The sequence below is a fragment of the Leuresthes tenuis genome, unplaced genomic scaffold (genome assembly GCF_036924035.1).
Source record: "Leuresthes tenuis unplaced genomic scaffold, fLeuTen1.0.hap1 SCAF_8, whole genome shotgun sequence".
Taxonomy (NCBI): Eukaryota; Metazoa; Chordata; class Actinopteri; order Atheriniformes; family Atherinopsidae; genus Leuresthes; species Leuresthes tenuis.
In genome coordinates this window covers 13944204-13970443 of record NW_027325362.1, presented here as the reverse complement: position 1 = coordinate 13970443, position 26240 = coordinate 13944204, and the positions used below count along the sequence as shown (strand labels likewise).

Below are 26240 nucleotides of genomic sequence, written 5' to 3'. Positions count from 1 at the left end.
AATACATAAATAAACGACAACATTCACAACTGTCTCCATATAAATAATCGACTAAATGTACTTTCTTAACTATAGGCTATAATCAACAGATTTAAGATGTAAAAGCTCTGGCCTTACGGCTTTTACGACACTAAATTACTTTTTGACTAGGTTGCTAGGATACTACCCCAAGAGCCCACCCCCTTTTGTGAACGGAAGGATTTGATTGGTTTTAGTTTTCCGCTGTCAAGGTGCAGCAGCTGCATGAAGTGAAAGTATACCAATAATCGAACGACAATACTTTAAGTGATACAGTGTGTATATATATGGAAATATAGAAATGATTGTGTAATGTGTCATCGTCCGACTTCCTCAAGATAAAGGGGGAATGCTTGTAAGTTGAAACTAGTTTCTTTATTTTTTTGGAGACAGCGCCGCTAGCTTGAACAGGGTGTATAGGTCAGTGCTGTCTACACACAGCAAATTAAAGCTAACATTTTGATTTTGATTTTGAAGCCAGTCAGAAGCTACGTCAGCTCACTTGTTATTTATACTGTTATAAGTGTTGACGTTGAGGCTATAAAAGTCCTTCAAACACCTACTATGCCACGAATTACCCATGAATCACTCGTACCTTGAAGGTAATGTTTAGAGTAACGATCTCAGATTGGTTATCGTTAGCTAGCTCATGATAGCGTTGTTAACCTCCCAGCTGCAGCTCTTTTCACTGCTAGTCGAGCACGAGCGTATTTTAATAAATAAAACCGATCTCGCGGGGAAGACACAAGTGGAATATATTACTTATACCTTCACGGTACTTTCTAACCCTGAACTGCGACTCATCCACTTGAATTAGCCACAGAATATTGAAAAAAATAACCGGAGTGTGTAGCGCCAGTTCAAGTTGTACCGACAGTGAGACGAGTGTAGCTATGTACTTGTTTGGTGTACAAAATGTTTGTGTAGCATTGTGTCATTGCTTTTATTGTTTCTGGCAGTTATTTTGGATTCATCTTTCGTGACCTGTCAAAGATGGATGAAACGATGGATTCTCAAAGCAGGTAAAGCATGAACTGTTTGAGCTCAAGCCTTTTGATCAAGGGATGACACATGCTTGTGCCTTTGTTGATTTGTTCTTAGTGGCTGTGATGACAAGGCCTTGTTAATTTTCATCTCCTTTCTGCTGTGCTGCAGTGTGATTGTTGAAGACACGATGGAGGATGCAAAGAGCGTTGCTCCGCAAACAGTTGGAAAAAATGAACTCATTTCTACACCACAAAAGTCTGACAAAGTGAGAGACTGTATGCCAACAGAGAATACACACGATGGCCCAGCCTCTCAGAATTCAATGGACTGTGGGTCTGCAAGTGAAGTGGATGACCTTATTCCTGAAGGCAGTATAAAAAGCCCATCTCAAACACAAGGCTCTAATGGGCAGAAATCTAAGGGGCCTGGCTCGCCTGGTCCCCATCCAGTTAAAACTCCCTGTGATGCTGCACGCCTCACAAATCCCAAGCTCACTCTTTGTCTTAATAATAGTCCCAGTAAGGTTGGAAGTACACCCAGTGATATGGAAATGCTGAGCCCTGGTAGTCCAGTCTCTAAAACCATGGTCATAAACAACTCAGCAGAGAAGGATGACGGTGGAAGTACTTGTGCGGATGACTCTGGTTTCACAAATGCTCAGTTAATGGAGCCTCAGCAGCTTGCAAAAGACTCTGAGTCTGGAAGTTCAGCCAGAGAAGGAATCCATCCTGTTGCCATGGCCACTGAAGATGCTGTGAAAGCGGAGTGCAGTCGCTCATCTGATATGAGCCAAAACTTGAATAAAAGCCAGCCAGATGCAGTTTTGAAAAGGTACTTGTAAATTTCCCCCACCCTGTCCCCACCATTTTGTGTCTGTTATAATGAATGAGTTGCTGTTCTGTCCTCACTCCATCATGCTCACGATGTCCTTGACCTGCTGTGCTTTCATTCTTAAAAGCGTTTCAAAGCCATCGCATAACATGGACACAAGGTGGCTGGGAACACCCATAGATGAACTCAACAGATTACCCCAGTGTGCTCCCCCTCTGTCTCACCTGAAACCAGCGCATAATCACACTGTCGCGGTCAGGGTGAGTCAACTGCCACTTGATCTTTTGTGGGTCTTTGTGTGTGGTGGACAAAAACTGCAGTCATAACAAGAATGTGCATGCAAATGTAACTGGGAATACAGTTGCTGTTTTAATTGGACAACATAAGATGTTAAATGCGGATAGAGTGAATGAGGTAAAGAGGGAGCGGAGGCATCCCCTGCGATCTCCTCTGGGCCTGTTGTCAGAAATATTCCAATCAGACTGTCTTCCACTACCAGTCCCACATGAGCACTGTCTGTGCTGCTGTGTGGCTACGACATTTGCTACCATCAGAAACCACTGTTACCCAGTGGGTGTTCTCGTTCACTAAATCACATACATTACTTTTGAATGTACAATTAATATTCGAATAAAATGACATTTAAAAAAAAAAAAAAAAAAAAAAAAAAAGAGGATGGCTTTCATCTGTTGAGTTGGTCTGTAATGAATGTTTGACAAATGAATAAGTGTTGAGATTTAAGCACTGGGCCTACGCAAGACTCTGTTATAAATTGAGTATCTGTACCTGCATCTATTCATTCACCTATTCATGAGCACGTATTGTAATCTCCGCTGCTCTGAACAGGGTGTTTTTTTTTTCTGCTTTTGTGATTCTCTGTTACAGACAGATCTCCTCAGAGAGGGAGACGTCCCAGTTCCGTATCCCACCAAGTTCAGAGATGCATGGGATGATGTGTCCGTGAAGATGCCCTGCTCTGAGAAAAATCTGTTTCCTGTGGAGACTGAGGTGGACTGGTAGTAGTCCTGCACTCTGGCTGCAGCACGGCTTTTTATCGAAACCTGCCATTGCACGACTAAAATATATATGCTTTTTTTTTCTTTTTTTTTCTTTTTCGTGTCTTATAGGATGGAGGTTTCCAGAGTCGCTGGGACCTGATCCGCACCGCTTTGAAGAGAGGGTTCAAAAGCTGTCTGGATGTGAGGGTAAGACGGATGTACTGGACTGGACTGTATTCAGTCTATCAAACTCCCCTGAAGCCTATGAAAACGACTTGCTTCCTTATCTTCCTCTTTATATGAGCAAATGAAATATTTCAAACAAATAGCAGTAACTTTTAAACATTACATCGCTGATTGTGCTCATTCATTGTAAACTTAAACATACACAAGCTATTCCATAAACAACCACAAGGTGGCAGAGTGTACAACAGTTATAGTTTAGGTTGTGTAGAAAACTCTAATGTAATCTGTTACTACCTTGTGTTCTGGTACATTAGATCTGATACAGGTTTTAAATCATATGATGATTTTATGAGTTCTGAATTCCCATGTTCCTCTTCAGGATGCAATATTGAGGTACAACGTAGCCCATGCTAAGAAATGGGACTTCACTGCCTTGAACCTGCTTTGTACAGAGGTAAGCTTTTCAAAACACAATTGTTCTTTCATTTTTGTTGGTGTCTCTTCCTCTAAAGATACAGCCAGAAGTTTAAAACAGTGTTCTTAAATGCTGCTGGCAATATGCTCGTGTGAAGAGAATCTGCTTTAAGTTCACTGCCGTGCATCATCCTCTCTCGGTACCTGGGAGTCTCCCGGGAGCACCGCACAGTTAGGACAGATGAGCACAGAGCATAGCGGCACCAGCTGTTGCAGGTGAACCAGGGGAATGTCGAGCGATTTCTTTTCTTTCCCCGTTCCCTTTACCACTCCTCATCCCCTGCTCAGACAGTTGGGACTGTAATCACGTCAGTGTTGTTAGAGAAACGTCTGCCCATGGGGGATGCATATATTGGCTGTTTTCTTTTTCTTTTCGACAAAATTAACTTTTTAAACTATTTGCATTTCTCTCTGAAATGTTAAAGGTAATTTCTTAGTTATACTGCCTGTCTACTGCTAGCCTCACTTAGAAGGTGAGTCAATATCGCAACTTTATTCCACTCAAAGTGCCCATTAAAAGAAGGCTGTGTCTTTGGATTGATAACCAATCACTTCAAACCTTATTCAGTTACCTACATCTTATACAGCAGGTATTTAAATACTTTTTGGGTAAGTCGGTGTTCTTGTTTGAGCTCTTAAGACAAGAGCATTATTCTGCTATGGCTGTGAGTATTTGAGCCTAATGTCTGTCTTACCTCATGATGGCTTACTCAGCTACATTCAAACTATTAAACAACGTTTCTTTTTTTTTTTTCTTGTCCTCAAAATAATTTCTCAGAGTAACTCTGAGAGCTCGATTAGATCAATAGCAGCTTGAGCGTTTTACAGCGCTACGTTTAATTTGATTAAAAGCCTCCATTAAATCTGCATGCTAAGGAAAGCCGGCAAGACAGTAGCTCTTCCAGGTTTATATTTTATCAGCGACTCTCGCTGCCCACTCACTAACCTGAGTGCAGAGAGAACCCTTTTTTATTTTTTATATCCTTGCTGCTGAGGTAATTTTATAAAGCAGGGTGTTGCTTGCAAGAGAAGGACGAATTAAGGTTTCCAAGTCCAAAGATATCACTGGAACCAATAAAGCAGCTAAATGTGCAGTGATTGGACCAAAGGGATGCATACATGTGCCATTCCACAGCAGACAAAGTGATTTATCTCTCATGGAGAGTAATTGAAGTTGGCGTTCTCAACATTTGCCCTTTCAACTGTTTTGTGTTAATTTTGGCTAAGCTGTTGATTATTAATATACTGTGCCTTGTTTTTGTGCTCCAGCCTTTTCCCTGAAGGTACGCCATGGTACACTTTAAGGTTATTGCGTACAATTGTCGTTATACCTGCAGAAACCCGTGACCCCACTCTTTTAGTGGGTCTCAGTTTGAGAGTGTGATGAGCACCACGCCACTTTCCATCAGGGGAAACTTTTTTTTCTTTTAGAGCCTATTAAACGACGCGCCTTTAAAGCTGTTTGTGTTGCGTTCGAAGTCTGAATGCTGCCGTTCTTAGTCAAGAGGACCTAATTAAATCTGGGTGACATTTTTGTAGCCCACGGGTAATTGTGAGGCGATGTTGCACCTGGGAAAATGATTGACACTCCCCTCGATGCGCGATAGCCATAAGGGAGGAAAAAAAAAAAGAGTTATCCAAATTGGGGCTCGTCTGTGAATCGTCTTGAGTTTTTCTCCATGCCGAATGAAACTGTCACGCTGTCGCTTTCTGACGAATGTATGAAGATGGAGCAGGACAGCAGTCCAAGGAAAAGTGCAGCTGACGCCTCACAAGTACAAAAACATTCAGCAGCATTACAAACCCCACAATCGAATGCGCTTGCTTTTCAGTTTTGTCCGTTGCCATGCTTTAGAGATAGTGCCGAAATGTCAGTTTGACACTAAATACTTAGGAAGAACTCTTTTATAAACGGCAACACTGTGACTTGTGATGTTTCAGCTGCCAGAAAATCAGATTTACTTGCATCCAGATAGATGGAAGACTAATGTATAATCAACCAGTCGCCTATCCAGCAATAGATTCGATCTGTTCTAATGGCACTCTGTTTATCATATTAATTTATGTGAAATGTATAGTTTGTGTGTGTAGCCTGATAGCGTGGCCAGCTGCTTTAGCTGTGGAAAGGCCGGGGGCATCATCGCTCTGCCCTCACCCTGACACATCACCAACTACCATCTATTAGTCCCGCAGGAGCACTTTATGATGTCTGTCAGCTCATTACTTCTGACAGCATTTAGTCAGACCTGGTCTGCAGCCATATAAATGCCCCTGACCAAATCAGCCGAAGAGGACCTCATGTTGAAAATCAAACCGACCTGCCACTCTCCCCACAATTGGTTATTTGCATTTGCTCCAGAAGGTCCATTTAATCAGCACAAGCTCCCCTGCTTACCTTGATAGAATAAGGCGAGAGATTGATGACAGTGACATTCGAAGCCAATACACTCATAAATGATTGCGCTGTAAATCTGGGTGCATGATGGAATAACTGGATATTTATTTTAGAGGGAATTGCAGATGGATGCTGAGGTAAGCTACAGTCTGAAGTATGGATACCTCAGCCATAGCGAGCTCCTTTTCAGATTGATGGTGGTTTCCTTTGTCGCTGGTTCTGTGCAGCTCTGCAGCATTTCTCTATTTTTTTTTCCCCCTGAAACATTGTCATTGTTGATATCAGAAGTATAAGACATCACCTTAAACAACACTAAACCCTAGCTGTCTTCACGGAGACTAGAGCTCGGTTGCTTGAGAGAACATTGTGTAGATATTGGTTACTGGTACTGGGCTATGATCTCAGGCTCAGTGTCAGACTGTTATTAGATCATTTAGTTCTGCACCTTAGGAGAATGACTTGCACTTATACATGCGAAAAGGAATTTGCACACAGAGCTCTTCATGTTTCTTCTATAATATTCCTTGCAAACAGATGTTTTTACCTAACATTCATGGAAAAAGTGGTTACAAACCAGTGTTATCAGTCATCTTTGCATGTTTGATTAGGCAGCCAACACGGCATAGATAAACCATTAACGAGTAACATCAGCTTTTATGTTTTGGCTTCTTTTTCCCCCAGTATCTTGAGATTTGTGAGGTACAACTTCTGCTTGAGCACATACTACCTGCCATGGTTGACTTGGCACTCAGTGCTCCTGATCTCTGCACAAAGGTAAGGGTTCACTTTTTTTCCTTTGTACTGTACAGTCTATTTTAAGGAGGCTGATTTTGTCTTAACTTGTCAAGACTTCATAATCTCGTTACGCATCATGATTACTGTATCTGGAAGCTGCTTTGGCAGTAAAATGGATGGTTTGATGTCACTCATTGGCCGACCAACAACATTTAAAGGAAAGTTTGAGGAGCTCAGTGTGAACTAGAGGAAAAGGGTTATTTATTTACATGTTAGATGAGGAGTGTCTCATAGAAGCAACTTTAATCAGCTGCTTTAGTCCAAAAATGTCAGTCAAAAAAAATTCTATGCAACTACAAGTTATTGGGAAGTGGAACCACTTTGCAAAAGAGTGGGTCGTGAAATGAGCTACTGTGATGAGGAAATTAAAGAAGTAATCCCCTGCTCCATGGTGGACATCTTTAAGCTGAGCTGAAACATCTGCTGACCACTCGAATGAAGAAAAAACTGAAACAAAGGCTAAATTACGTGGCCACGATGATCAAAGCTCTATTTAAATTCTCCAGAATATTGCACCAGCTGTGTAAACATGGTGGTGGTACAGTAGCATGTTGCTCTTCTTCTTGGCCTTTGCAAACTCCTGCCCCCGACTTCATCAGAACTACGCTTATTGTGCTTTAAAGTGAGGTCCGTACCCGAAATTCAACTCATGTTATTGAACTTTACCAGTTCTGCCGAGAAGTGCGGTCGAACTTCCACCCAGAATTTAATCATAAGCTTCTCGATCATCCGTGTCCATGATGAGTGAATGCAAATGTCTGGCTGGGAATGTACACAGGAGAAACACTGCAAGTGTGTGGAGTTAATAGGGAGGATAGGCAGCAGGTTAGCTGGTAGGTACAGCTGGTTCTAGATGATGAATTCACATGATCCATTTCAAGAACTACTTCATTATAAAAGAGGACTGAGAGAGGAGAGGTCCGTGACAGGTCCTGTCATCCCTTCCATGTGTTATGCTTGTGCAGCTGAGGAAACTCCACTTCCCTTTTTCACTTTCAGTGCATTAAGCTTGGACTGGGTGTGAATGTTGAAATTCTGCACCAGTCATGCTTTTTTTTTTTTTTTTCTCATGAGCATTTTTGATACGAGCCCCATAAAACACAAAAGGACCTGTCTTTTAGTCACATCACATGGAGCCGGGCCATCATAGATCTTTGAAATGCCATCTCCATTTGTCTTTGTTTGTGTCCCCTGTCATCAATTACAGCAATACAGGAATTACAAGATTGGTATTTTTGTAATCGCATTACCCATTCCAGTGTCTTCAGTTTAATTTAATCAGCTGAAATCAACTCCCACTCTGAGAAGGACAGGAGACCTGCTGCAGACTGGAAGCTATGCTCCAGTTCAACTAAACGAGGGAGTTTCTGCTTACAGGTTTCAGCTAAAAAAAAAAGCTGTATTTGTAGCAGTGAAGCTTTCAGACTCCCTCTGCAGTATTAAGTGTGAAAGCTAATGCTTATGTGTGTCTTATTAGAGCCTGTATTGATCTGCTAACTGGGCAGCCTTGGGAGGCTCTTTAGTCCTAATCAGTGAAGATAGATGTGCCCCTGTGTGTCTGCCTGAACGAACCTGAGGGAGAGCAAGAAAACTGGGACCTTAATTACTACCACCCATTTACCTAATGGAACCCTCCTTGTCTCCTGTTTGCCAGATCGCTAAACTGATTTCTGCCCTCAGCAGCCTTCCCACCTACACTGTTGCACCCACAATGCATTGTATGTTTTCACACCATCTGTCCTTGTTTGATTCGTACGTTGTCCCTTAGTTTTTGCCTTTTTGCTCCGATGCCTTAGCTTTGGTCCTTTCGCTGTTTTGATTCTGTCTCTCATTGTTTTCCTCTTTCCAGCCAATTCCTTTACTCAAGTCACAGAGGAACCATTCTCTGACTTTATCTCAGGAGCAAATAGCCTGTCTTCTGGCCAACGCCTTCTTCTGCACATTCCCCCGACGCAACTCCCGCAAGTCGGAGTACTGCAATTATCCCGAGATCAATTTCTACAGGTAAAGGCATAGTAACACGGGAGGAATCGTTGAAGATGCACTGTAATTCTCGAAGTAGACAGAGGAGAAGTGCCCAGGATTTGTTGCAATAACACGGTCAGATTTCCTCACATTATTTTCAGTAGCGCTGTGTCCACTGACTGGGCATCACATATAAACACTGCTAGCTATGTAAGTGTGGTAGATACTTGTTTCAGAGGCTGGAATAATTGCCTGCCATTCCAGGTAAACTCATTTCCATCAGGGGGCACTACTGCCTTAAAAACTGTTAATAAAGGATTCCCTTTTTTTTTTTTTTTTTTTACTCAACTTCAACTCATAATGTTATTGGCCACAAAGTTCACAGCAAAATTTAGTCTTTTTTTTTTTTTGTTAAATCTTGGATGCAGTAATTGATAACATGATGCTATGATTTTTGAAAAATTGATATTTTGCAGTGTCTCATTTGTTTCTCTGGGAAGACTAAAGGCTGCGGTCGTGGGATGAGAATGTTTCTCAGTCTTTCTGTTACACCCTTTACGTGGGAGGGAGATCAAAGTGGGAGGGTTAAATTGGTGTTCTCTGTTTCTGCCTACTTGGTGTCAGTGTTCTGTGGAGAAAGCCTGGGCCGGCTGATTGAAACAAATTGTTTTGATGTAGCGTTTTCAAGTGCACACTTGTCTGCTGGTCTCTGGCTTTTCACGATCTCGAGAGGTCACTTCATTTAGAAGGAAGGGCATTAACGCACGCGTGCAGGCGAAGCTTAACTTGTAGCAGCGATGGCTGTTGCAGCTGAATAACATGACCGTGTGGAAGGAAGGAGAAGGTATGAGTGTGTTTGGCAGTTCTCTTCTTCTTTTGAGGAACGATTCAAAGGATAGTTTAGAATTTCACAAACGCACTTTTTAGTGCATCTTGACCTTTCGTTCACTTGCAAATTGAGTTTTAGGTCACTCATATCAGACCGTTCAAAAACATTTAGACACTCGACACTCAAGTCCACATTCTCAGGCCCTTCCCTGATTTGTCACACCCATTTAACCTTCTTCTCGTGGCTACCATGGTTACCAAACAACCAATGTTCAGTTGACATGTTCGTTCTTGCGATACGCCTTTACAAGTGTTTCAGTACAGATGGAGAGCAACTGAATCATAATCTGTAGAAGTATACAGAAGATTAAATGAGTCTATCTTTTTCCTTTTTTTTTTTTTTGAATAATTGCCTGAGCATACTAAGCCGATTAACTAACGGGTTCTTTTGTGGAGGATTTTATTGCTGTAGAAACGTAGACATAGACATACGAGTTACATAAATCAAATGAATTGACAACTTACCTGCTGACCGCAGAGCATTGACTTGCACAGACTAACTTATGTAACTTCCTGGGGTAACAATAAGGCTTTCATTCTTATCTTTCAAAGCACTAAATGTTTAATTGATTAGAGTATAAATGCTACTTTTGGAAATATGATGCAAAAAAAAACCTAAAAAGGGTGAAAGGGTACTATAATGTGCAGTACCCAGGGCCCCAGAACTTAATTCTTACAGTATTGATAATTTCTGCCATTATAAGTTCTGTCTTTGATAGTGAGAACTACTCATCATTGGAAGCTGTGTGTGATGCGGACCAACTGCGGCATCACACTGCTGCTGAAGTTCAAGTGCTCAGTAAATGATTGAGTTGAATAGTGTTCCTGTTAAAGTTTAGTGTCTTTTATTCAAACACGTCAGTCCCTCAAAAAAAAAAGCAGCATCGTATGTTGGCTGCCCTGATTTCTAAAGACCAGCCTTGGCCATTGAAAATCCCAACGCCTGTGAATCATCACTTTAGTCTTAAAACGCTTTTAGGAAGTACTTGTGTACATCCCTTCTGTTTATACATGCAAATCATTCTTCTGTGATGCATTTAGTTTTTCCCTGACCAGTTTTTATTTAAATAGAGTAGTAGAGACAAGAACAATAGTTCTTAATATTTTGACTATGAGCTGCCGAAGCCTCACATTAGCTTTTGTTTTGATCTCAGTCACTTACATTGAGATCTTGTTAAGAATGGGTTTTCTAATAATGAAGAAAAGAAGTGATCGCAGTAAGAAAAACTCTATTTCAGTGTTCATCGCTGTCCACACTGTTGTTTTCTGAGGGATCACATGTTGACAGCCAGTTGAACTACTGCTGATGACGGCTACAGTGTCGGGATTGTTTTATTGGGTGAGGTGGGGTTGGTAACAGAGCTGTAATGAGATTATGTTCTGAGCTTCATTAGCGTGTTTTTGGACAGTAAAACCCTCATTATAACCCGTACACTGTCCAGATATCCCCTCAACTCAGTTTTCGGACGCTTCTTTCCCATTACTGACAGCAAGGTGGAGTATATTAAGTTTTAGCTTTTGCCTGGCAAGCCGGAGCTGTTGGTTTGGTAAAAACTTGTGCGGATTTTACTTGTGAATAATGTGAAGTAGTAAATTATTGCTCAATGGTTCTGATCTTCCCCAGTCTGCATGGGTTGTAACTGCTGTCCACTCTCGAAGTGAGCATCTGCTCTCTCTTGGATTGAAGCAGCGTCGTTTGACGAATCCCAAAGTCTAATCGATTATCTGTGATTTATTACACTCCTCCCTCATTCAGCTCTGTCATTCTATCTACACCTTTATTGCAATTTCTGTATCAACAGTATGTCATCTGTACGAGTGCTGCAACAATGTTAGCGTTGATTTAGTTGCGAAGTTGCCGTTTTCAGGACCGCTCGGGCCAGAATTTCTGCCTACAGCTGAATACAGGAAGGAGCAAGGGGGGGCTGGGGTGTTTCTGAGAAGATGAAATCAGACAAGACAACCACTGCAGTCTAAAATGGGCCCTGGATCGTTACCCGCCCCCACCCCCTGCCCACCCCGTCCTCCATCTCTCTCTAATTGAGGGAGTGTCCGTCACTTTGCTTATCGGCTACAGTAGCGCTCTGTCTCTGGCAAGCAGAGCAGCAAGCAATCTGCTGATTGCTGTTTTGGCAGAAGTGTCAAGGTTTGTCCTCTCTTAAGTGATGGATGGATTCAAGGCGAAGCAAAGAAAGCGGGAGACTTACCGCTTTATCTCGTGTTTTCTGATGTTTGAGAAGGAAACAGCAGAGATCTTGTTTGAGAACAAGGTCAACAAGGAAAGCTCAAAACTGAGGGATGAATCCTCTCTTTTTTTTTGTTTGAATCATTAATTAGGTAACATTAAAGCTGTCATGTGAGCTTCATGATGAATGAAATTAAAGTGGATAAGAACCAAACATGTAACGTGGCTGTCTTGAAGTGAAAACTGTAACAAACACTTTTTTTTCCCATCTTTTATAATTGAAATGAAGACTTGATTTAATTTAGTAAAAAGTGAGTTTTTAATCAGTTGCCCTTCAGTCTTCAATAAGAACTTGTTGTCCTCATGCACACTGAAAGCCAAACTGGCTCTATGGGAGTGAATGTGTCGGTGGGGAAGTTACTTTTCGATACTTTTAGGAATTTAAAATGGAGGAGAAAGCCTCACTTGATATGCAGGAATTACATTTAATAAATGAGCTTTTTTTGTGTGTGTGTTTACTCACTAAAGGGCTTTTTAGTGCACTAAATTTTTAATTTCATTCGGTCCTGCTGTTTTTATTTCTTTACTGAACTGGACAGAAATCAGTGGGAGAGAAAGAAGAATGCTGAACTGCAATTAGTCATTAGCTTAGGTTGCTTTTATTGGAGGGAGGGTACCGGTATGGGGTGGCTTAAGCTGTCCATCCAGCGCTCTCCCCCTGTTCTTCCACCCTTGTTTTAGCAATAACTCTAAGGAACTGAGACAGGGCCTCAGGCATCGCCACTGTAAGAACGATGGAGGTAGAAGAGACATCACGCCTGTTAGAAAGCTTGACCTCACTCATGTTGCTCTAGCATGGTTGTGCAGTGAGTTATAGATGATGTCCGAGTCCAACATTAATGCCACTTATCTGTTGCTAGTGTTACAATGTTTGTACCCGATATCATGGATATGTTTCTTTTTGAACGTTGGGAAAACATTTACGTACGGTATCATAATGAAAAAAAAATTAAAAAAAGTGTTTTCTGAGCTGAAGTTGTCCATTGATTTTTGTTTCAGGTTGTTTGAAGGTTCTTCACTAAGGAAAATTGAGAAATTAAAAACTCTGCTGACTTACTTTAGGAGAGTCACACAAACCAGTAAGAATGACCAAAATGATGTTTGCAGTTGGTTATCTCGAATGCTCTGTTGTCATTTCATTAACCTTTTTTTTCTTCTTTGTTCTTTCAAGAGCCCTTGGGTCTTGTGACTTTTACTAGACAAACGCTCATCAGCCCACCAGACTGGGAGAGGTAATGGTAACGATTTTGTTACGACACAAATCTGAAACCTGCATCATTTTTATTTAGCAAAGCTGTTGAAAAGAACCTCACAGAGCCTTTTTCTTTTGCTACACACTGTTCACATTCGTTTGGAGACCCTTTTCCAAAAGCTTTCCGGTTGTTTCCATTGTGATGTGGACGCTCGTTCTTTACATTCTGTCATAGCCAAAATGTTTTCAATCTCACTTTGTCCAGCTGTCAAACTCAACTGACGCGTCTACACATCACCTGTAAGGGGACGATTGAGGCGGATGGATATGGGATGCTGCAGGTGAGAATTCCTTTTCAGTTTTGCTTCAAATGAAGAATACAACTGGATATTGAATGTTGCTTAATAACTGTCTCTCAGGCATTAAAAAGAATAGAAGAAGAACAACAAAGAAAAAACTGTTTGAAGGGAAGATGTTTTTTTTCTTTTTTATAAAAAGACTAGATTTATCGATGTTTAGGTCGTTGTAGTACTTATTCTAAGTACTGCTGCGTTGGACTGACATCTGCTGTCCGATCAAAAACTAGTCATTTTAAAAAGCTGTGCTTATCAGTGACCGTGGTCCGATACACAGCTCGCAGGACACACTGTAATGCTTCCCTTCATGTTGCGTTTGTTCTCCCCTGGATGTCGGTGCTCGTTACAGGGCTGGTTCCGAATACATCGTTGACCCAAGAGCACAGAAGATGAACAAGCTACTGCTAGCAAACGTAGTGTTAAACATGCTACTTTTAGTGTCAAAACAACTCTAGTGTGAGCCAACGCTTAGAGCTTAAAACCTGTTACTTCTTTCCTTCCTGCCTTCAAAGAGAGAGACTAGTTCAGTTTTTATTCATATCCATTTAACTAATTGGTTATTTATCTGTGTGGCTTTATCCTTTCAACCTTGTCTGTATTCCTGGGTGGCCGGTGCATTTTCTTTTCTTTTCTTTTTTCTTTTTTTACTGTAGTTGACAGCTTATGTATACACATGAGTAGCTCAGAGTGGCAAGGGTGGAGGAGAGGACCCTTGGGTGGGGGATGAGGGAAAAGGGAGGCACTTGAAGAAGAAGATGCCGAGGGTGAGTTATTTCACTGGGGTGACCCAGTGGGCTCGGGGCTCTGCCGGCGGATTGATGGCTACCTCAGCAGGCTGGACACTGCCTGTGTGTTCAGCTTCGATGGGGCAGAGTGGGCTGTCATCCTGTCAGGAGGTGGGATTGAAGTGTGTGGGATAGGGCTGGACCGGCGAGGAGGGTGTGGAGTAGGGCGACTGGTTGGAAAACATGCATATACAAACAAACTCTCTGTCACACAGATTGATGTAGCTTTGGGCCACTGAGCAGAACCTTCACCCCTGACAGGATGTATAAGTATCAGCATTGTGATTGAATGGGATGCTCTTTTATCCATGCCACAAAAATAAGAACTGGACTTCCAGGCATGGAGGTGTAGAATCACACTAAAATATTTCCCGTGCGCATTTGTCATCGATCCCATTGCTCTTGGATTTCTATGTTAATTTATTAACGTTACAGTAATGAAATGACCCTCATGGCAGTGATTAACAAGAGGCCAGAGCTATATTGTTGCCAACATTATCTTCATGCTTACATGCTGACCTGTTTATCACCAGAGTTTCTCAATTAATGTTGCTGCTGGATAAAGAGTCAGGAGACTATCAAAGTGATGAATTCTGAAGTATGAGCATGTGTAGAAACGTTTATGGGAGTTTGTATAATAATTAAAGTATCAAATTCAAAACTACATGGCATTCAAAAACAAGCAAGGGGTGCACCTGTACCATTCTGTTGATATGATTATTCTATCAAAATGAAAAGATAACGGCCTCATTAAAGTCTATATGGAATAGATGTCTTAAGTCACAAATGTCTGAGAAAAATCCAGCAAGGTACTGATGAGATATGTTTTAAGGAGCTGGTTAAAGTAAAGCCCGTTGGTGACGCCAGGGGAAAAAGCTGAGCGTTAACCAAAGACATTTAATTGAAGCCTCGGTGGATCACGAATTTGTGTTGAAAATTTCCCGGCAGTTTATCTAAAAGGTAAACTTTAGTCAGGACCCAAGTACTGGACCTGCTTCACATCATCACATCGTCGTCGCATCACTAACTGAAAATGTCACTGGCAATTCTATTTAAGACTCGATAAAAGTTACACAAACCCAATTACAGAAAGGCTGGGACAGATATACTTTGTATAAATGTAAAATATATACTTTATATATATATATATATATAAACAAAAACATTTAATTCAGAATATGACAGAAATTAAATGAAGACATTTTTACTGTTTCCTGACAAAAATGATTATAAGGGCAGCAGCATTATTGACAGTTATTGCATTTTCCCTCACAGTTAAACAAAGAACTCCCCTTTTTTCTGTAAAAACAGAAAGTATTACAGTTTACTTTCTCTTTGTGGACTAACGCTGAATGGAGTTGCCTCATGTGGTTCGCCATTCATGCTAACTTTGCATTAGTGCTCTGCTCTCCAGTAAGTGTTGGTTTTATTGGCATTTGAACTATTATTTTAGATTTCATGGGCTTTGTGTTTAGCTAGGATTTCCTGATTTGATTATTGCAAGCAGGAAGCAATAGAATCATCCTCAGACATTTATCTGGGTTAAATGCCCACTGCGGGTGACTGATAATGAGACACTAATCGAGTTTTTTTTTTTTTTTTCTTTCAAATAATGTGAGTGACAGCAGCACCAAAACTTCATAGTTCTGATTCACATTAATTAAGTGGATCATATGTATATGTATTTGCATCAGTATTAGTTTTATCTTGACTACATTTTCAATGTCAGTGTAACTCGCACATCCGAGGTCTGTGCAATGAGGTGAGATTAATGGTTTGGCAAACTGAGCTGAAAGCCAGAAATTTCAGTGTCACGTGTGTTGCTCTCGTTTAAATAAAGTTTAAAAAGTGACGTAAGTTTGAAATGTTTCCGTGCAAAGCCGTGCAGTCACAGTGGAGTAAACCGGGCATCGTTCTGTCACAGAGACCGAAGTTGGTGATGCAGAAAACTGTTTTTATATTTGATTTGATTTGAGCAGTGTTCTCTGGCAGTTAAATTCTTAATACAACCTTGGATTTATCTTTTGCAAATGTTTTCCCCTCAAAACAATCAGCATGGTGAGGTTCACTTTAAGCACTTTGACATATCCAGCGCTTTTAATGTTGTGGGAACAATCCCCTCACCTTGACTGTAAACGAAATCCATTCATCCATTTTCTATACTTCATGTGTCATTGGGCGAGAGGCTGGATACATCCTGGACAGGTCCATCACAGGGCCACACAGAGACAAACAACCATCCACAGCCACACTTAATCCTAGGGACAATTTAAAATCACCAATTAACCTGACATGCATGTTTTTGGATGGTGGGGGAAGGCCGGAGTACCCGGAGAGAACCCACGCATACACAGGGAGAACACTCCACACAAAAGGTCCCAGCTGCTATTCGAAGCAGGAACCCAACTATAAACAAAATGAAGGAGATAATTGGTGATTTTAAGAGTACCGGGATTAGGACACCATTTCTTTCGTGGGAGAAGAGGAGCGGGTGGGGGAGGACTACAGAGTCCTTGGAGTTTACCTGGACAACAGACAAGGCTGTGAATGGAACACTGAGGCTGTTTTCAAGAACAGAGACAGAGCAGACTCTGATTCTTCTGGAAGCTTAGCTCCTTCAGTGTTAGCACCAAGATGTTGCATGTCTTCTATAAGTCTGTGGGGGAGAGTGCATCTACTTTGTCGACGTCTGTTAGGGCAGCAGGAACAGAGTCAGCGACTCAAAGGAACCTAACGTCCTAATAAAGAAGGCGAGCTCTGTGCCGGACTGCTTTGGAGCCCCTGGAGCCGATTATGTAAAGAGGAACATCTGCTCAGTATTATGGACAATACTGTACACCCTCTAGATAACATAGTAATCAGACTGTGCAGTGTGTTCAGTCAGAGTCTTCTTCGGCTCCACTGCACCTAACAACGCTTCAGAAGTCATTCTTGCCCACTGAAATGACTCAATTACTGTTTCTACATTTACTTATGACTGATGACTGTTTTGATTCTTAATGCTGCTGGATCAATATATATATATATATATATATATATATATATATATATATATATATATATATATATATATATATAATTCACTTCAGTACTTTTTGACAACTTGGGGGTTGTGCCATTTTGGATCAACACACCCATGTCTTTTTTCGAATAGGTGGACTTTGCAAACAGGCTTGTAGGTGGCGGAGTCACAGGACATGGACTCGTCCAGGAAGAAATCAGGTTCGTCATCAACCCCGAACTCATTGCCTCTCGCCTCTTTACCGAAGCTCTGGACCACAACGAATGCCTCATCATCACAGGTGTGTCACACACACACACACACACACACACACACACACACACACACACACACACACACACACACACACACACGCTGTCATGTACTCGCATATAGTTTTTTAATGTCAGTTGTTGATTGAAAAAAGAATTCATATCCTGCCTTAAAAACGCTTTTTCGAAAAGTCGGTGTGCCTTTATTGGCATTGAATGATATTTTGCTGAAGAACTGTAAATAGTTGGCAAAATGTATTCAGACTTAAAGCAGATGGAGAAGATTTGTCACGTATTTGATAAGCAAGGCAACGTCATGACAAGCCATACAGAACCAACAGAGGAAGCCTATATATGATAACAGAATAAACCTATTCTGTTATCAGCCTATGTTCCTTAAAACTAATTCAAACAAATGGTTACAAATATTCTTTCAAATGTACCCTCGTTACTTTTGTTATTTCATTGTCTTACAAAGAGATGTTTCCTCACTGCTTCGTGGAACATTTCAATACTGTCTTGATTGATGAATCAGTCAACTGATTGATGCCCACATCATATCTACTTGATTGGTGCTGGTTAGAACAGCCACTTTCCCTGTTTTGAGTCTTGTATAAATCCTTTAATGAGAGACATTTAGTCCCATTTGACGAACTTGTTTCCTTGATGTGAAGACATGATTTTAACTTATTTAAGCTTAAAGAAATGACTTCACTGGATTGATTCTGTAACACCCAGATAAGATTTATTGTACTTTAATAAAAGAGAAGAGACCAAGCGTTCTTTGGCACTCTATCAGTTTGCTTTTCTTGTTGCTTATAGGCTGGGTGTAAACATCAGAACTGAGAAAAGTAACTACCCAGATTGGTTATTTCCCAGAGAAAACACCCACACTGTAAAAATCGACCTCGGTCTCAGTGTCGTCTGTTTTGTGTGGCGCCATGTTGTCTTCTTTGAAACTGACATCTCTTCTAAGTGACCTTCATTGGTTAGTCACTGTCTCCCTCCTTGCGTCCCATCACTCACCTTCCTCCCTCTTCCCTCCTCCTCCTGTCCACTTAACATTATTACATTTGGACAGAAAGGAATTTATAGCCCAACTAAGGTCATTGCTGCTCTAATGGAATGGGCCAATTGTGCCATAGAATCATTAAAGCCTGCAGAATATTCCATGCACGCATGCAGTGTTTCCTTTTAAAGTCTCCTCCCGGTTTCTGGACTCTTTTCATTAGTCTTTTCTTTCAAGTTCATCATGTTTTCTTTTTCTTTCCAAGTCCCTATCTTCCAGTGCAACCTAAACCTAACATTACTTTAAGATAAAGTGCAAATATAAACGTAAGTGTCTGTGCGAGGGTTTTTAGATCGGAAGGCAGAGATACCCGATGTAATCTAGTGATGGAACCTCTATGGCAGGATGCTGTCATTGGAGACTAAATTAGTTTAAGGTGAAGGAGGAAGTCGGCTTCGTTGATGGATGAATTGATATGAGTAGCCTGTTCTTTGACGTTAGGAGTCGCTGGTGCTGTTTGAAGCACTTTATTTAACGGCCTGGAGTTGCAGTGGCGCGTACAATAAATGTTCTTGTTTTTTCTTCCAGCCAAGGCTTTACATATTATTTGTCAAAAAGGATTCTCCTTCAGGTATTGGCTGTGTTCTTGTAAAGGAGGAAAAAAAGAAATTCTCAGAAATGTCTTATTTTATCGGACCTGAAATGATTCTCATATATACAGTACTGGTCATAAGTTTGAGACGTGTCCAGACTACTTACTGCTTCTGTATATGATGTTACACTGTCAGATATTCATAATAAATAGCACCCACATTTTAGATAATGAGACGAATGCATGATAAAGTGGTCCCTGCAGACTTCAGACTGCTATGAACTCACTTTTCAATTTTCTTCTATTACTTTTATGACAAGCTTGCGTAAGGTCCTCTGAGACTTCTTTATGTGCTCATCAGCTGCGGGGACGACCAGGGCTGTCACAATTAGGACATTTTAAGGGTGCAAAAAACACCTGTTATGAAGAGCCTATTCATGCCTGCTTTTCAGGCAGATGTGGCAGATGTGTCACGTCCACAGCAGAAAATGGAGATTAACGGTGATAATAGTTTATTTGTCAATAAACAAACAGTAGAGTTGACCATGAAGATCTTTATGCTGATTATAAGCGATCATCTAAAAAGAATCATGGTTATAGTGGAGAAAAGTGTGCTTTTAGTAACAATGACCTGAAAGAGTCATGAGAAACAATGGCAGTGAATGACGTGATCAGCAAAAGACGGGTCGAGATTTCTATTGTCAGTCATGCAAAAAAGCCACTTTAATGGGGTCCTGAAAAAAGAAAGTAGGGCCTGAAATTAGCACAGTAGATGTTCTTTAATCACACTAAGTTAGATTATGCAGGTATAGAAAATGGATGGGCAGTCTTTAATTTACATGGCAGAACACAGCAGCTCCATCCTTATTAGGAACAATTTGTACGTCTTTATTGGTTTATAGCCCCACTCCGTGAGGTGCATCACAGTTGGCGTACATCAGCCCTGATCTCATGCCAATAGATGTGATGGATAAAGCTAATGTCTTGTTAACGATGATGCATTTCATGCTTTCAAAATATTTTGCAAACACAACCAAGGTTGGTTTATTCTTTTCCTTCCATTTCTTCTTCGTCTGACGGAAAGCTTTTAATTCCAAACCCGAAAGCAGATTAGTTATGAAATCGATGAACCTTATTTATGACAATTCAATAAAAGCTGATTCTCTGTACTCACATGGGGAGCATAGAAAGCACTAAATCAGATTTAGGAAGTACCGCACTGAAACAGATTTAGGCCTGCTGTGTGCTCTGACTGCTGAGCACTGAATAACGTCATTTGCTCCTCGACCTTGTCTTTGTTGTCCCACAGGAACGGAGCAGTACAGCAAATATGCTGGTTATGCAGAGAGTTACACATGGGTGGGCAGCTACAACGATGAGACGCCCAGGTATTTTATTTCTTGTATTTTTTTCATGCTCCGATCATTTAAAACTAGTGTAAGAAGGACATGGAAGAAAGATGGGAGTGTTTGAAAGACTCTCCTTTATTGCTTTCTTCCCAGGGATGACTGGCAGAGAAGGTGTACAGAGATCGTTGCCATTGATGCTCTTAAGTACAGGCACTTCCTAGAGCAATTTCTCCCTGAGAAGATAACTAGAGAGCTCAACAAGGTGAGGGGAAAATGTTGCTGTCTAACATTCAGAGGTGCAGTTCTCATTTCGTTGAAGAAGGGTAAAAGTCTATGAAACGCTGCTCCTGTTTTAGTAAAGTCTTTGTCAGTGGCTGATAAATAGAGTAATGCTGAACAGGAAAAATGTTAATAAGTGTTTTGATGAAGAACTCGTGATGAATTTGTCAGGTACCACATTGCAAAGACCCAGATGCACTGAGCCCAGTGCTGCACAACCCCTTTTTCTTTGCTTATCGTTCAGCTCGAGACTTCACCATTGTGCTTATTACTTGATTTTGATATGAATGTATTCAAAGAGATCACAGAAAGTTGTGATTCTGAGACTTTTTCTGTACTTTCTCCTACTGACTGTGCATCCTTCCCAGGCGTACTGCGGGTTCCATCGAAGCAATGCCAACGTCAAGCACCTCTCTGCGGTAGCTACGGGCAACTGGGGCTGTGGAGCTTTCGGTGGAGACACACGGCTTAAAGGTAGCCTCGACTGAATTACAAACATCTGTACTTAAAATACCAACCTGCGAAGGAAAAAAATGTGTGAAGAAGTCAACAGTTTTTGAGCCACAGTGATAGAACTTAACTTGTCAATGAAAAATGAAACTAGATTCTTGAGCAGCAGGTAAACGTCTGTTGCTCAGACTGGATCTGCTGTTTAGTTGCAGTGCTTGTCCCGATTCTCAAAGCTCCAGCTGCTTGCTGAAGGAATCCCGCTGCCATGCAGCATGTAATGTGAGGCACAGACAGTTGTCTCAAACCCTTTTAGTCAATTAGTGGCTCTCCCAGGGTGTCACTCCCATTCCTTGTCATCATTTATTGATCTACTAACACACATTTATGTTTTCCATTAAAATGGCAATTGATTATAGGAATGGGACACCATAAATCCAAGCTGATGTATTTCTCTGCCGGCTTTCACGAACATCACTCTTCATAAGTAGGGGCCGCTTACTGTCCCCTTGAGTGCATCAGACTCCTTACTTTGGCCGGTTGTTTCTCTAGTCATTGATGGTATTAACTTAGCTCATATATGTAAACCTTTAGCTGTGCCAAAAGTAATAAATATATATATATATATCAGTTCGGTTAAATATCATGTGTTTTTAATGAAGAAAAATGTTCTTAGACTAGATTTCAGGCTAAAGCTGTTCATTTTCCTCTGCAATATGCTATGAGTAGATCCAATGGACTTCACTTGGTCTCTTAGGGTGATATTAGCTTCAGGGGGCCGCGCCCAAAAGCCCCTTGAATTAGCATAGCTGGTATTTTTAGAAGGTAATGACTATATTTTGCATGAATGTCCCGGAGCTGACATGAGATAAGGCATTTACACAAGATTAAGCTGTTATATTGTTGCAGAGATTACAGACCCTGTGCGAATGATTTGGTTGCTTTGTGCATTCATTAATCAGAAATCTGTAACCGTTCTGTTGAATATTTAAAAACCATAAGACCTCATTTGCAAAGGCTCAAAGACTGAATGATGTCGTTACGGCCGTTCTTTCAGTGGTGTATTATTTACTGTTCTGATATAAATTGCCCTTGTCACTCATGCTCCTTTCTGCCTGAAGCCATACCATATCTGGCTTGTTGAACAATTACTTTGCTCGCTGGGCTTTTCAGTGGTCAATTACACCTTTATGATTTCATTCTGAAATGAATGGCGCTAATACAAAGTTAAATTGTTGCCCGAGTATCCCTTTAGTCCTCTCCGTCTTTGTTTTTCAGCACTGATCCAGTTAATGGCAGCAGCAGAAGCTGGACGAGACATGGCGTACTTCACATTTGGAGATGCTCAGCTTATGAGAGACGTTCACGAAATGCACTCTTTCCTTACTGTGAGACAAGTCACAGTCGGTAAGCTCCAATAATTCCAAGTATATGATTCACAGTGTATTAAAAGATTAAAAACTGATGAATCAGTTTTGTATCTGAACGTTTTATTTGAAAAATGCAAAGTTGTTGAACATGAATAAAGCAAAACGACACATGCTGAAGAGTTCAAACTCCAGCCTGATTCACCATTGTTGTTACCCATCACTGATATTTGGTTGCAGAACCTTTGCCAGCAAACATTTCTTGTTTCCATCTAGAAGCCTCTGGAAATTGTCTGCTGGTAGTTTCTGTCGCTTATCCGTTGCTGTGTCTTCAAACTCTTTATTTGTGAAGCACTATTTTGCAATAAGACAAAGGTTTTCATTTGCATATAGGTCAGACCTCAGTGCTGGCCAGTTTGAAGTCGCCTATCTTTTCCTCTGTGCTATTCTCGTGATACATTCAATTCCTCTAGCACTAGAGTCAGCAAAGCAGCTCTACAGCTTGATTAAAACGTTTGCCGTGCTCTACTTTAGAAAGGATGTTCTCTCTTTTAAGGGCTGTATGTAGTTGCCTGTTAAAAAACTGATGCGCTGCATTCTATAAGGACTCCAGTTTGGTGTCTTCTGTCTATAATATATTATCCCAAAAATACTGTGGCTCATTTGTGACTAATTCTGACCAGCACTCAGGCAGTAGGTAGTGTATTTAAGGAATGGGAAGGATGATATAAGCCATTAGAACAGAAACGTGGGGCTTTTAGGGCATTTACGCCACACAGGGGTCCGTGTTGGCGTCACTACAGGGACAGTGTGCATATAAATAACAGAACGCAAGTTATTCCATCTTATGGACCATCGCTTGCTCCTCAGCCCATCCATTCAGCCTCAGCCGCAGAGTGGATTACTGCCCCAACTGACCCCAGCCTCGCCTCTCCCCTCCCCCTCTTTTCATTTTTCTTGTGCTGACATTTATTGAAGCCTTTCAGAGAAATTCCCCTCTAGCCATCCATTTCCTAAAGTGGAGCTACAGAGAGGAAAAAAATGGAAAAAAAAGAAAACCCTCATGGCATGTGTGTGCATTAGATTTATAAATGAGCCCAAACGGCATTCATTTTTCTTTTTTTTTCTGCCTCAGCTTCAGTCTCTCTTTTGTTCTTTGACTCTTAACCTGTTTGTACTTTTTGTCTCCTCTCAAATGCTCCTTTTCCCCCTTCCCTCCATAAATCTTCCTCCCCTTGCCCCCTGCGCTGTCTCATCTCCCTGACGTCCTGTCTCCACCACCCTCTTTTCCCATCTCAGGGCAGCTTTACAGCCTTCTGAACCTCTACTTCGAAGAGGTGTGCAACGACTGCCAGACGACTCGACCCGACGTCAATCTCTACAGTTTCATCCACGAAAAAGTCTCTACCGCTTCAACCTCCGAGACCTCAGACGCCGCTAAGAATTCTGGGATGTCACCTGTGACATCAGATTCTCATTAACAGGGGGAGGACGGTAATTTAACCCCCCATCCACCTCCGCTGTCTGTAAGGGAGACCCCAGGTTCACAGACCTCAGTGTGCAACAGTATTACAATCACTTTTCTCAAACACACACACACACACACACACACACACACACTCCCTCTCCCTTTAAGTTTGTGATCCTAACACACAAACTACCAAAACACGGTTTTGCCTTTGTCACTGATGGCATCATAGGAGCCTCGTAGGACAAGACTTATAGCAATAGTAAATCCTGGTTGCTGTTAGAGGCCTTTCTTTAGTCTATATGCGATGTGGAGTCCTTGTTTTTACGCACTAATTATTGCCAAATATCCATCATATGCATGGTTTTGAACACTTTTTACTGTTGATTATCCAGGACATTTAAACCATGTCTGGTTATCTTATCTCATACTGTGTTAGATGTTTTTTTTTTTCTTTTTTCCCGTACGAGTTGTCTTCTCCGTTTACCAAACCCAGGCTGTGGAGAGCTCCCCGAACGCAGAGAGACGATGAGATGGCGTACTGTAGTCTATGCATGGGTAACAATTATTAATCAGATATTCTACAAAGTATATGCTGCGCTTTTATATCTTCTAAGACGTTTAGGTCCAACGGACATGTTGTCCTTAAGGGTTGTTTTATTCAGTCAAATCAATATTCAGCACTATGAGAATCGTCTCAGATGGAATATGCAGGAAATTTAAGGTAATTCGTTTTAGACCTTTAATTATATTCCAGATGTCCTCAACGTTTTCCGATATAATCAGTGTTAAGCACCGTATTGATACTGTATGTACAAATAGATGGGGAGTAGATAAAGAATTGCACGAAAATCATTATTTTTGTTAAGGTTTTTACTCAACATTTACTTTGAAGATGTGACTGTTCTTCTATTATTTACTGTATTTTCTGACTTTGGGTTTTATTGAATGTTCTAGACCAGTTCTAGACTAGAATACCGGCTGTAAATGTATTGAATAGCACTGTACTTTAGGGTTTTAGGTTGTACTGTTTCTATTATAATTTCTTAATTAAAGCATATCCTGTTTAAGAAAACAAAGGAAGATGTATTTCTCTGCTCAAATCAACAGTCGGGTTTAAAAACTAAAACCAAATAATCGGCACAGTACGGGCAAAATAAGGCGGGGACCGGATATTATCAGGTTGTATAGCCTCACACTATATGGCTGAAACACTTAAACAGCAAAAAACATGAGTGTGTAAATCATGAGGGGGCGATTTTGTCTGTAGCCTTCATCAGTGAAATTTGATTTCTGTTTGAAGTGTCTGTTTGGAACAGTGTCTTGGTGCTGCTAATTCGTCACTTGCTTTCATGGAATCATAAATTATGTAATCATTTGAGATGTGATTGATTTTTGTGATAGCATGTGTACCTGAGGCTTTCAGGGAAATGTAATTCCACCTTCAGACATGTTTTATTAGATGAATTAGGGTTTCTAAATAACCTCTTGACGTGGACTTCCATAAATGGTGTGTAGGCTTGGCCTGGGGTAAGTGGATTACACATTATCTGCTTCTCTCCCTCTTTGTACTGAGCCCTGCACTGACCAAACGAGCTGTGGACTCATGTACAAAGTCAATTTGGTTCGGCAGACCTAACAGTTGAGGTCTGCTATGAAACTGGCTGGCCTGGAGAAAGATGTTTTTTTTTTTGTTTTTTTGGACACCACATTGAATAAATGTGTGAGGCAAATCCTACAAATGAATAACCATAGTCAACAGCAAGGGTGACATATTTAAACATTTTCCTTTTAGCTTTTTCGTGCCAGTATAGGCATCACCAAAAGAAATGGCCCATTTTCACGTTGTCAATTTCACGATCCATGAGAAAAGTCCCAAAACGGCCGATTCGATTTGGCCCCGAATAGTGGTGTAATTATTCTAAACTGGATGTTTTTGAACATCTTGCCCGTACTGTTGCCCAGCGGCACCTTTCTTTGTGTTGTTGAGCATTATTAATAAAATGCCAGAAAGCAGCTGGTTTTCATTCCGTCTTTGTCAGGCGGCAAAGTCGCCACAAACAAAGTGGCATTTCAGTTCATAATTGCCTGATCCCTGCGTTCTCCAGGTCAGCTGGAGAGCAGTGGCAAAAACACAAAGCCTGCGCAGATGCAAATGAAGGAGTTGATGGGGAAATGCAGTTTGTTTTTGTGTTAAAGAACGATACAGATTTCATGCTGGGTTGAATAATGATACAAAAAAAGAGAAGAAATGCTGTTATTAGTGATGCTCAGATATTTAGATCTACACTCCTCTGTCTGAATTGTGCCTACTCTATTTTTATCCCTCTCATTGATGCGT

The 26240-nt window shown here is 41.1% G+C and overlaps 1 protein-coding gene across 2 annotated transcripts; it reads left to right on the top strand.

Annotated features, from left to right (window-relative positions):
- Nucleotides 1-219: 219 nt before the first annotated feature.
- Nucleotides 220-24978, top strand: parga (poly (ADP-ribose) glycohydrolase a). 2 transcript variants are annotated; one of them, XM_072390930.1, is made up of 18 exons: nucleotides 220-373; nucleotides 978-1040; nucleotides 1174-1836; nucleotides 1964-2096; nucleotides 2722-2844; nucleotides 2964-3041; nucleotides 3400-3474; nucleotides 6571-6663; nucleotides 8534-8688; nucleotides 12782-12861; nucleotides 12954-13014; nucleotides 13240-13315; nucleotides 17270-17417; nucleotides 20299-20377; nucleotides 20492-20600; nucleotides 20986-21091; nucleotides 22343-22471; nucleotides 23731-24978. In XM_072390930.1, the coding sequence occupies exons 2-18, from the start codon at nucleotides 1012-1014 to the stop codon at nucleotides 23910-23912; spliced, it is 2319 nt and encodes a 772-aa protein (XP_072247031.1). In that variant the 5' UTR covers nucleotides 220-373; nucleotides 978-1011; the 3' UTR covers nucleotides 23913-24978. The 2 variants fall into 2 exon arrangements, with proteins under 2 accessions (XP_072247031.1, XP_072247030.1); XM_072390929.1 differs by having other exon boundaries at nucleotides 220-377.
- The last annotated feature ends 1262 nt before the right edge of the window (nucleotides 24979-26240 follow it).